Genomic DNA, 12,514 nt, shown 5'->3' with positions numbered 1-12,514 from the left:
CAACGACGCAGCGTTCAGCCTCCAACAACAATTAGCAGACTGGAGCCCGCCTGTCTACCATTTGTCATCACTCGATCACTCGGGCCACCTGGGCACCCTCCTCTGAACACATGCTGAACATGTCTGTCAATATATACAGAATGATGTCTGATTTGAAAAAGTATGCAGTGCTTAATGGCAGACCTACTCTTATTTCTTGGGATATTAATCTTTTTCCCTTGCTTGTTGCTAATCAGAAATTGGCATCAGATATACAAAACGGTCACTGAATCTCATGAGTTCAGCATAACCCGAAGTCTTATATACATTACCTGTTGTGTTTCTGAGAAAAGTTGAATGATAAGCTGTGCATAACATTTGACATATTTTGCTTGTGCAAGTTTGAATGGGGTGACTTGCATAAAACATTTCCTTGCAGATGTAAACTAGGCCTACACGCTGAATAGAATCTGTAAATGTATTGCAAGACAAAACACATTGTCTCCCAAAATTTACATTTTAACAAGGAAGTTGCTGAAAACAAACTTTTTAAAGACATTTCCAGCAACATCCTGCTGACTGACCTTTGGCTGTCACAGTTCCAATTTAAATTCAGTTTCTGCTCTGTGAACAGAGGTATAAAGTCAAGGGGTTACACATTACCAACACCCCCATGCTGAGGTCAGCTCCCACACATTCCAGTTATCCATTTACCAGTCTGCCCTGTTAGCCATCAAACTGGGTCGCCATTTTCATTCTGTTAGTCCTTCCTGGTTGGTTTTAATGGCACACATTAAAAGAATACATTTTAAACGTTTGGTCAGGACTTGGAAATGTTTTTGTACTGCTTAAACACTTTATAACGTATTTAAACTACAAAAAATATTGTCTAAATGTTAGTTGGGTTGAAAATTGTGTATTATTTTTCTAGCAGTGTTCTTTGCATTTACATTCAGCCTTCCTTTCAGAATACTTTGTAGAATCACCTTTCGTTGCAATTATAGCTGCAGATATTTTGGACTATGTCTCTACCAGCTTTGTATATCTATTTAGAAATGTCAACATAATATTTTTACAAACTACCTCAGTCAGATTGGATGGAGACTATCTGTAGGTGTTTGTTTTTAAGTCCTGTCAAAGACTATTTTGATTGGGTCAATTTTCTACAAGAATATGTCTTGATAAAAGTCATTTGATTATATCTATGACTGCACGTTTAGGTCAGACTCCACCACAATCGACTGCACCATTACTAGTTCTGTTAAAATATTCTCCCACCTGAGTGGTAGCTCCTCCAGAGTCACAATGGGCCTCTTGGCTTCTTCTCTGATTAATCCGCACTTTGCCTAATACAGTATGTCAGTTTAGGTGTACAGTGATATCTTGGTAGATTTGCTGTTGTGGCATTCTCTTTTTGTTTGCAAACAATCTATTGACTAGTGCTACTCCTGAAGCACTTTGTTTGCTTGTGTTGTATTTATTCTGTATGCATTACATACAGGTTATTTCTATTTACTAATTAAGTGACTTAAGAAGGCAGTTAGTATTACTGGATTTGTTCATTGATGTATAGAGAGCTAAATGGAAATTCACTTTACCCCCTTCATATTTTTATGTTCATAAAAAGGTATAAATATTTGTGTTGTTTGAATGGGATGACTTGTATAAAACATTCCCTGCAGATGTAAACTATGCCTACACCTATAATGGGGTTCACAATGAACCCCACATGTTTTACAGCGCCTCCCCTAAAATACATTTAATTGAATGGACAAAATGTGAAAAAGGTCGAGGCTTTTTTCAGTTTGCAGACGAATTGAGACGGCAGATCTTTGTGGAGATGAAATGACTTCCATTACCTGAAGAGCATTTGGCATTTGATCGAACTGCATTCTGTTTTTTTGCGTGCATGTTTTCTTCAGGTTTTTGTTATTTTAAAGTTTAATACAAGTCTTCTATAGACGTTGTGTCTATCACGCATACAAACACAAAACATCTGACAGACGAGGCACACCCTGCTCATCTGCGCTCCGTGTTGCTTCACATGAGGGTCCTACATTCTTCGACCTGTTGCCAAATAGAGCGAGGAGGAAGCTGCTTTGATGCTCACAGGCAGCCTGTCTTTCTGAATTTGACATTTTACAGCCAACTAGTCAAACTCGATGATCCACCATTACTTTTGAACTAAGTGAGCACTTCTGAAACTGGTGTCTGACAAATACCAGTAACTTGCAGTTTAAACACAGCGGGCCGTTGCAAAGCCATCTCTAAAGATGTCATACCTGTAAATGGGGGACAGAAAGAAGACACTTGGGAAGATGGTGAAAAAAGTGCAAGAGTGCCAGTAAATTTGACCAACACAGAATTAACAGCAGATCATCAAAGTAGACATTAAAATGGTCGTGTTTACCATACAAAAATTATTAAGGCAAATATAATTAGTTTGATTCTTTACTAGCCCAATTTGCAACCTGTTGCCAAACACAGAAATTAAAGAGGCAGGCCACTGAGAAGTAGGAAAGGGTAAAATACTATTGCTTTATCCATGCTTCACAAGGCATTAGCCAAGTCATGGTAAGTCCACCAGGAAGTGGGTGTCCTCTGTCAGTATTTGTACCAAACACAGTTTTTCTTATCCCAGTACCCTTTCCGAGGCAGACAAAAGTCACACTGAAGGTGTTTTTATCCCTGCAGCTGTGGAGTTATCTGGCTATTCCGAGCTATTGATGCTAAGCGCCGGACATTAATCTACTTTGTGAGGATCACTTTGAAGAAAGTGTCCACTGGGGTGTCACAGATGTGAAATAAATGAAATTATTAAATATATGGTACACAGTATGATATCTTTTATAGGCCAAGATCAAAGCAAACCAATTGAGTTCTATTCTACCTAATATGTTTTTCTGTGATAAACAGTCCGGCTGAGGGAATAATCCTATCAAGGAAGGGAGAGATTAAAAAAAAAAAGCATCAGATATATCACTTAGCACAGACGGTTTGCACTGCTCCCATGAAGCACCCGCGTTACAGTATTATAGAAATCGGTAATCTTGTTTCTTGGATCTGAGTTGAAACTCAGACCTTTTTTCGCACCTTGTGACTTCTTTTTCCCCCCCTTTTGGAATCAGTAGCAGACATGCAGACAGGAAGACAGACACAGCAGCTCTCTAATGCTGTGAGAGTCCATCTGCCTCAGAGGGCTCCGGTAACTTCCTGTCTTTGGCTTTTTTCTGTGGAATTTCGTAGCAGGCCGATGTATTTGACATGTTTGTGACAGCTTTGGTTGTGCGCGTTTCAGGCTGAGGCATCACACTCGCAACCCCACCAGTGCATTATTCAGAGAACTCATGAATGTGTGTCTGTGTCTATAGGAGTCTCTTTGCTCGACAAAAGATGAAGCCGACTAGAAGTATATAACTTATAAATACATTAAAAAGTATGCGAATGGGAAAATATGGATTTGACCAAACACATGGCTGTAATCGTAGACAAACACACACATATACAAGAGTAGACCAGAGTTTCACCTTGATATCTTCAGCATCTGTCATGGGTTATACTTTGACACCAATGAATGCGTGTCAGGCTGTCAATTTCTTCCAAAAGCCTTTGAATGCAGCCTGGTCATGAATAGTGCATGTTGTTTTGTTTTTTTAGGTTCCAACTGTCTGCAGGTCTGTTTTTGTTTGTTCCAGAATAAGTTGGAAGGCCTGTATGCTCTCATGCATCCTTTAAGAAAACTTCCAGCAGGTGTTGTGTTGTTTAGCCTAAGGTGAGGATTCAGCCCTGAAGGTAAATTCGTCCAGCCGCCTTAAACCAGATGCCCTTCCGTTTCCTTGGCCTCCATTATTGGGATCTTTTCTTTTTCACCCTCTTCTGTCTTTAATGTTCAATCCTTCCCTGTTTGCCCTGGTTCTGATCCCTCTCTCCCTTAAATCGGGACACACAGCTTTTTATAACCGCACTGTAATGTTTACGAGCAAGACATTTTATTTCACTCTTAAAAGTCAGGAAATATTTTGGCAGCTGTCTCCCGTATTCCCTGCAGCGTGCCACATAAGGTCTTTGGCATTATTAGTGAAGGCAAAATGTTGGATGCATGCTGTAAATGTCGCTAAAATATACACACTGCCTTTTTTCCCCTAACCTGTTACAAATGTTTGGTTGTTGAAGAGCACGCCATTCATCTTTAAAGATGTAAAAAGTCAGTGGTGTGCCGGTGACATTTCACCTCACTGCTGCAGGAACACCACACAGAGTGTGTGTGCACCTGTGGAGAATGATTGTCTACATATGCACACAGATGCAGCGCTGCTGTGCACACGTATCCTCCTCCTTCTCCTGTGAGAGAAGAAGAAAGGCAGAGAATTATTATTTGGGTCAGCAGTATTTTGTGCCGGTTGCCATTTGATTTTCGGGTCAGAATGGAATGTAGCCCCCTTGAACACGTTTTACTCCAAAAGTTTATGTCCGGTATGGCGGTGGGCATAGACCAAAGAAAAAAACCCTTTTCAGTTATTAACCCCACTGGTAAAATGTGTAAAAACAAATATGTCTTTATGGACTTAATCTAAAATACATTAGACTTTTAATCTTTGTGGGGGGAGGAGGGTTCAGTGGGAAAACGAACGAGACATTTTATTTTATTGCAAGTTGCAAAACTTTATAAAATCTTGCTTTACTGATAGCATTTCACAGGGTTAGAGAAGGATTTTGGTACATTCTTCTTTTTACACACTTTTTCAAGATCATCCAAAACCCTGGGTGTTCTTTAATATCATCTTCTCCACTCTCTGCAGGGTTTTGTAGTATTCAGATGTGGGGATAACAGTGGAAGAAGGTTATTTTTTTTTTCTTGCCTGTTGAACCGTTTCTGTCTTGATGTGGTCACATGCGTTGCATCATTATTCTGCAGATAGACCTAAGGCCATCTCCAGTTCTCTAAAAGAGGACACCAGACATTTTATTTAAGAAGCTCTCCTAAGAGTTCATGATTCGGTGCTCTCTCACCATTTTATTAGGGTCTTAGAAGTAATAATAATAATAGTATTTCCAAATAGTCGTCCTTTGTTTTGCGCCAGACCCAAATGGATTAGTTGGTTCCAAAAGCTCAATCTTAGCATCATCTGACAGAACACATAGTTCTCGTTAAAGTACCGGTGGTGTTTACTGACCTACATTACTCTGTTTGTGATTGGATAGCTTTTAATGGTTGGCATAGTGACCTGGTGACCCCAAGACGTCACTATGTTCTGCTTTTCTCTTAAAGTTATCTAGTCCATCCAAGTTCATTGCATTGAACTGACTTGCTGCTGAAATATGCTGTACAAAAAAAACTTCATGATGATTATGGTAGCGTGTTGCTGAGTTATGAAGATAAACTCACATCTGCCTTACTTGAATGGCCTGTTTTCTTGTTTTTCCCTTCTGTGTCTTGTCATGTCGTAGGAATTAATTACTCATTACAAATCTTGAGAAAATATGACATAGTAAGCATTATTTAAGAAAATGCTAATTTTTTTCATATTTTGTAGGAATTGGCGGGGGTGCCATTAACTGTTTTTGTTCTATTTTTTCTTACAACAAACTAAAAAAAAATAATAATAATTTCTTAATATTGGATTTTTCTTCCCCTCACTGCCAAAATTTCTTAGTATGATATGTTTTTGCTGTATATTTCGCAGCTTACCAGGGATGACACCAATACGTGTGCAGCATTCTGTACATCTTAGTTTTCTGGTATCTCATCTGTATTGGATAATTGTTTTACTGTTTCTTTCAGTTTACTTATGCAAAACTGATTTGTACTGTGCTTCCAAACAAGTTAAGAACCATCATCATGTGGGGAAACAAACCTGTCAGTTTCTTTCACTGATCTATTTTCCACAGAGGCGTAGGCTACTGCAGGAGTTGGGAGAAAAGAAGATCCCTTTTCTGGGACCTTCAGATCGAGGTTTTCAGCAACTGGTGAGTTGGTCTTACTTCTTTAACTATGACAAAATAGTTATAAATAATCATACAGATAGAGATATTGATTATGTAAGGCCTTTGTTTCATTGTATTTTCAGTGGGATTCCAGCTACTCTGGCTTGGTGTTGAGGAAATCGTGTTCGCTTCCTGCTGAGCTCCACAGCCGGGTCCAGGCGGCTCTGCTCACCCTCAGAAAGAAGGGCTGTCTGCTGAAGGATTTGGTCCGTGTCCGCGACCGAGACGTGTTCACCGCTGTGTCGCGTGCGCTGCTGGGTGAACCCGGCCACACCTACCGATATCTGGACACACGGCTCTTTGCCATCCCCTGGCACAGCGAGGACGCCGAGGTCAAAGGACAAAACTGCTGTGATCCCGATTTGAGGGACGCTTGCAAAGCATTGTGGGAGCTTAACACATTCCTCTGTTCTGATGTGTCTCAACTGAAGGAGGGAGACCAGTTTTCACAATGTATGAAGGCCGAAGGGGAAGCAAAGCTAGTTGAAGAGGGTGAGACAGAGTCTAAACACAGTGACGACTCCAAGAATAGTGAAGGAGGGGACTCGGAGTCCAGACAGAGCGAGGAGGGGGACACCGAGTCCAAGCACAGCGAGGAGTGGGACATTGAGTCCAAGCACAGCGAAGAAGGATGCTCTGGGTCAAAACAAGAAGCAGGGTGGGAGACTGAGGAGGGTGAGTCCTCCCAAGTCAAACCAAGTGAAAGTAGTTTTGCAGGAGTTTCAGAGCACAGCGAAGGAAAATGTCCCGGCTGGACAACGGAGGCCTTCAGTGGGACAAAGCCTGAACCTGTGGGACTAGAGGCTCAGGAGAAGCCTGTGGCTCAGCTAAAGCACAGCCTGTCAGATTACCACATTCAGGATAAAGAGGAACTTGCAGGAGGGCTGGGCTGTTCTCAGCCTAGTCCCCCACAGGTGTGCACCGGTCCAGTCAAGTTCAATGTCACCTTACTGAACTACATGGACCCCGCACAAATGAGCCACCTCAAAGAGGAACCGTACTACGGCATGGGGAAAATGGCGGTAGGGTGGCACCACGATGAGAACCTGATCACTCATTCACCAGTGGCTGTTTACAACTATAGTTGTCATGACGACAAAGGTAAGTTTAAAGTAAAATATAGGAATTAATCTCTGTAAAATCGAAGGTAATTGTTAATGATTTTATTCTATGGATTCAATTCAAAAAGTGAAATTTATTTGTAGATTAATTGCATAGAGTGATGTATTACTTTGATGGTTAATAAAATGCATAAATTTAGTTTCTCATGAAATTCAAAACAATATAAAATCAATGAAAAATTACTTTTAGTGCAGAAAAGTTTGATCTTTATATGTCTATAAATTACTGTATCCATGTGCTGTGGCAGAAAGACTATCGGGCTCTGCTGTGAACTTCTCAGTGGGCCTCAAGCAGCTTGAATTCTGTGCCTTTCTGCTTTTAGTTTAGACCATTGAAGCCTTGACTTTGGGAAAAAAAATACAAAAGTTACTTAGCAACAGGGTAGTTCTTTTTCTTTTTAGCTACCGTAAGATGCTTCTTATGTGGTCTCAGTTCCAGAAGTGGCTTAACGGAAAGAATTTAATACTTTCAGCTCTTGTTAGAGCACACTTTTCTACAACACTTTTTCCTTCCACTAAGCTTTCCATTAACATGCTTTGCTAAAGCACTCTGTGAACAGCCTGCTTCTTCAGCATTGGACTTTATAGCTTACCTGCTGGATAAATGCCAAGCCAGCAGTCTCCCTCATAATTGTGTAGACAATTACACAGCCATTAGGGTATTAAAAATATCACTTTTGATCTGTTGTCTGTTGTACTGTAATAATTTCTTAGAAAATTGACTTGAATAACTCAAATAAATCACATTTATAATACTATTATAATTTATTGAAATGCATCTGTATTGTATTTGAAGTGCATGTAATGCTACTAAAATTGATAAAGGATGTAAAAGGCTAGATTTAATTCTAAATCTAGCTTCTGAATAAATTTTACTTTAATACTTAACATAAAGAATGATATTTATCTTCCAGTTTAACAATCGTCTAGGTCACTTATCTCTGTTGCTGTGTGGTGGATCAGATGCAGGTAACCTTGTGTATGAAGGCCCTGCAGCCCCGCTGCAGCAGCTGTAGACATGGCCTCTGGTGAGGCAACCATCAGATCCATCTCTGTGATAGTGTCAGGGCATTATCAAATGTCATCACCAGTTCGCCGCTGACAGTCTTATCACTGCCTGTGTGTTGGGAGATCACAGACATTTGAATCTGAGCCCTTAACATCGACTCAATGGCGCAGTCTAACAAACAGGCCTTATCGCAGGCGCTACATCTCATCTAAATCATTTCCCCAAGAAATGATCGATGTGCAATTATCTGATATGGAATAATGAGCCCTGCTTTGATAAGTGTTCCTAGACTGTACCATTCGGATAATACGATGTCTCCTAATTACCGAATGCATATTCTCTCAAGAGCTAATAGTGTTTGCTGATTGACTTGATAAGGGGATACAGAGAACTTTGCTTTTTAGAACAGATACAAAACAAACTGTTGGACACCACACAGCTAAAAACGCATTTTATTGAAGATATTGTCAAGTCCTAGAAAGAGCTGCGTAATTTTTGTGCTTTTAAAACATCAGAATAAATTTGATTATTACTTTTTACAACCACCTTTTATTGCATTTACAGATTTAACTTTTCTGAAATATTTCTTTCTGATTTGCATACCTATACATTGAAATGTTTGCACATTTTTCTTTGCAAAATATCCTGAGCTCAGTCACATTAGCAATTTTCAGGTCACAGATTCTCTAAGGGACTTCATATTCATGTGTCATTCTAACACGTGAATGTGCCTTGATTGTTGCTCAGGCTGGATGTTAAGAGATGGTGAGACTCCTGCCTAATCTCAAGTCTTTTGCAGCCAGATGTTTTAACCCCATCCGTCAAACCATCAACTCTGACTAGCTTGTTAGTCGTGTAAATCCCACAGGACTATGCTGCTGACACCACGTTTCACAGTGGGGACTAGCGTGGAGTCATCCATTGTTCTCTGTGAGATGCTCAAATCTCCCCTAAGGGATGTTGTTTTAAAACATTCTCCTTGACCTCTTCTGTGTGTCTCTTAATCTTTATGATGCTTTTTGTTCACTAATTTTCTTTTACGAACCCCAGAATCTGGTAACAGAGCAAATGTATCTATACTGATATTTAAATGACATACATTCAGACTGAATTTGCTCCTTACATTTGAAGGATGATTCACTGGATTTTAATTTGAGGTATCAGAGTAAAAGTGGATAAGTCAAAATCCGTACCGCACTTTCAGAGTTTTATTTGTAAAAAAAAAAAGTGAAACATTTAATTTTCACTTCATGCTTTATAATTATGCTTTAGTTTGCTTTGGCCTATCACCTAAAATTCCTATGTAATACAATGAGTTTTTTTTTTTGTTAAAATGTAAAAAAGTTCAAGGGTTATGAGTACTTTTGCACAGCATCGATTTTAGCTGATGGCACAGTATTTGTAAACTTTAGAGCTGGGATGTTCCTGCTGCTGCATTCTTTGTCTCCACAGACACCAAATGCGCATTGCAGTATCACACAGGTGCGGTTCTGATTGATTCCTGACACATTTCTGAGCTGGGCTGCATTGACCTTTCATATGGAGCAACACCTGCTCTAAAGGTCTGTTTTCCTAATTTGTTAAGGACCATTTCAACTCTGACACTGTGAACACTGGCTTCAAACATGACACCTTCCAAGTTCCAACTCTGGATGACCCCACAGCTCCAAACTTTAGTGGGGATATTCTGATGAGAATGAAACACAACTGTGTTCCAGTTGAGATGAGATTTACCAGAGCCAGGCTGTGCTTTTAGAGGCCTCATCCTAAAAGGACACAATGCAGTTTGCTGTAATCATTAGGAACGCAGATGCACTCTTTCTGTTACACCTTTTGAGATTAGGGTGGGAAATTTTCTTCTTTGTTTCGGCTGCCTCACCTTGCTTTTCCCCTTGACCAGAAGAACTGCAGAGATGTGTTTTTTTTCCTGGCCACTCCGATCCAAAGGAATCTGCCACGACTGAGTGTTTTCCGGCATAGAGGATGGGCTTGCACCATTCCCAAGGCCTTCTGGGAGTGCTGTCATTAGCTGGCTCTCAGAGCACAATGGCTGGAAATTAAGTTACTATTTATCCGTGCTGAGCAAAGGAAAAGGCAGCCACGAGGCAGAGAGGCCCAGAAAGACTTTAGTATTGATTTTGCTGAAGGGTGTCGGCCGGCCAAGCCAAATCTTGTTTTCCTAGGACGCTGTGTAAGAACTGAGGGAGTGAGGGAAGAACGGGGCAGGTGGTATCAGTGAACGGGTTCGGCAACAGGAATATCACATACCCTCGCACACTCACTAAACAACATCAGGGGCTTTTATCCAACTATTTCCTCTTGCACAGCATAATGATAGCATAAAGATCCTGTGCTAACAGCCAGTTATAACCACAGAAACACGTATCATCTTTGCTTGGTTGTTAAGTGATTCTTACGTTCTGGAGACAAGACCTTACATCTTATATCCATTGTTTGGGTGGTATTGATTTAATCGCTACAGTCCAGACTTTTATCATGTTAATTCTCAATATAGTTTTTAATGTTATTTTATGGCAGTGCTGATGCGTGTTCATGGAGTAGTACTGTTTTCCACTGCATCCTTTGAGAAAAAACAGTTGTAGTTCAAAACTACTGCAGACTAAACTTATTATTTTTCTTCACAATCACAATAACATAATGTATTTCATCAGGATTTCAGGTGGTTAACCAGTAAGCCTGTTACAATAAGCAGTTAATTAGAATAAAACGAGTTTGATCATTTCCATCCTGATAATTAATATGTTTAGTGTACAGAGACTTTATAATCCATTTTATTTATGGTTTCGGTTGTATATGTTTTTTTATTTCTGTTTTATGTATTCTTTTTGGTTTGTATATTTTATATTGGATATTTAAAATATCTTCCAGTTTCTGTGTTAAGTATTCTTTAGAAAATTTTATCTTATTGGTGTTTGAGGGGGAAAATTTGCATTATTATACCTTTATCTATAATAATGTTTTGTTTATATTACCTGTAAATGGTAACAAAAACAACAGTATCATCATTGGTTGCATTGATTACTGGGATAATTATTGTCCAGAAAAATTTGTTACTATGACAGGCCTATTGACCAGCACAGAGGAGATGTGAAGTAGAAGGGAAATGATACATGGTTTCTAATATTTGTTAAAAATAAAAATCCAAAAGTTGTGTATTTGTATTCAGCCACTTTTAATATTAAATAAAATCAAGCACAAGCCATTGCTTTTAAAAGTTGTCTTGAGTTAAACTCAGTCTAAATAAAATCACGACCAAGCAAGACATCAAGACAAGTCATGGATAAAGTTGTGGAGAAATCTGAAGCAGGTTTAGATAATAAATCTCAAGCCTTGAAAATCTCACAGAATACTGTTTCACCAAAAGAGTATGACATGACTGAAAACCGACCAATTAATCCGAAATGTCTGTTATAAATCTGAATGAGATAGAGAGTTACAGCACAGGTGGGAGAATCTGTTGACCCAACAATTATTCATTATGCTCCCTACAAATCCATTCTCAACATAAAAGTGAAAAGAAAAAGGCAGGCCTATGTATTATGGGTATTAGGATTGATTACGCTAAATACTGTACAGGGCAAAACTAAAAAAAAAAAAAAAAAACATGCTAGAGACTGTAAAAGACTTGAGACTGGGGGGGTTTACCTTCCAGCAGCATAACGACTGGAACGGCAATAAAATATGGTTCCACAAAGTATTAACCAAGAGACTTTGAATCCATATGGTTGGCACACTTCAGATTTTTATGTGAAAATATTAATTTCCTTCCACTTCACAGTGATGTTCTGCTTTTTGCTGGGCTATCATATAAAATTGCAATAAAACCCATTAAAGTTTGTAGTTGGAGCAGGATCATATGTGCAAAGGTTTCCTTTAGTGAGGCGCTGTATTTAAATACTGCAGTGAAGTGGGATGTGTGTGACCGGCAGGTGAGTGCAGCGAAGGCAGCAGCGTTGAGAAGTCATGTTGGAGGATCGGCCTGAAGGTGGCCTGGGACATCCACACACCTGGCCTGATGCTGCCACTGGAGTCCGGAGACTGCTACTACATGAGAGGTACCGAGGCTTTTCCAAAAACACGGAAACACGCATGCACATGTTAACATGTATTCACCACCATGTCTGAATACGAGAAGAGGAGACTTTCATTACTCTGGGTTTTAGTGTTTTCTTGTACCTTGTCCCAAATGACCCAAAGCAGCGGGATGTACTTCACTCGCACTTTTTCTCTGCTGCCCTCATATTTCTAATTCTCTCTGCAAGAGAAATGGAACTGAGGCGGGGTGTGTGTGCGTGTGTGTGTGCTTGTAAAGAAGGCAGAGTGAGTAAAAGAGAGGTTTCCTGGCCCTGAACACAGGACTTTAAGGTTCCATGAAATTGTGTGCATTAGAGAGGTTAGG

General features: G+C 39.7%; 1 protein-coding gene across 2 annotated transcripts in view; it reads left to right on the top strand.

Annotated features, from left to right (window-relative positions):
- The window catches only part of fto (FTO alpha-ketoglutarate dependent dioxygenase), a 146,330-nt gene that overhangs the window by 20,118 nt on the left and 113,698 nt on the right, over positions 1–12,514 (top strand). For both annotated transcript variants that reach the window (XM_032560451.1, XM_032560452.1), the window contains exons 2-4: positions 5,869–5,946; positions 6,048–7,065; positions 12,045–12,170. In XM_032560451.1, coding sequence (XP_032416342.1) covers positions 5,869–5,946; positions 6,048–7,065; positions 12,045–12,170 — 1,222 coding nt within the window. The remainder of the gene's footprint in view (positions 1–5,868; positions 5,947–6,047; positions 7,066–12,044; positions 12,171–12,514) is intronic.

The sequence above is a fragment of the Xiphophorus hellerii genome, chromosome 4, assembly GCF_003331165.1.
Source record: "Xiphophorus hellerii strain 12219 chromosome 4, Xiphophorus_hellerii-4.1, whole genome shotgun sequence".
Classification (NCBI taxonomy): domain Eukaryota; kingdom Metazoa; phylum Chordata; class Actinopteri; order Cyprinodontiformes; family Poeciliidae; genus Xiphophorus; species Xiphophorus hellerii.
This window is presented reverse-complemented; position numbering and strand designations above follow the sequence as displayed.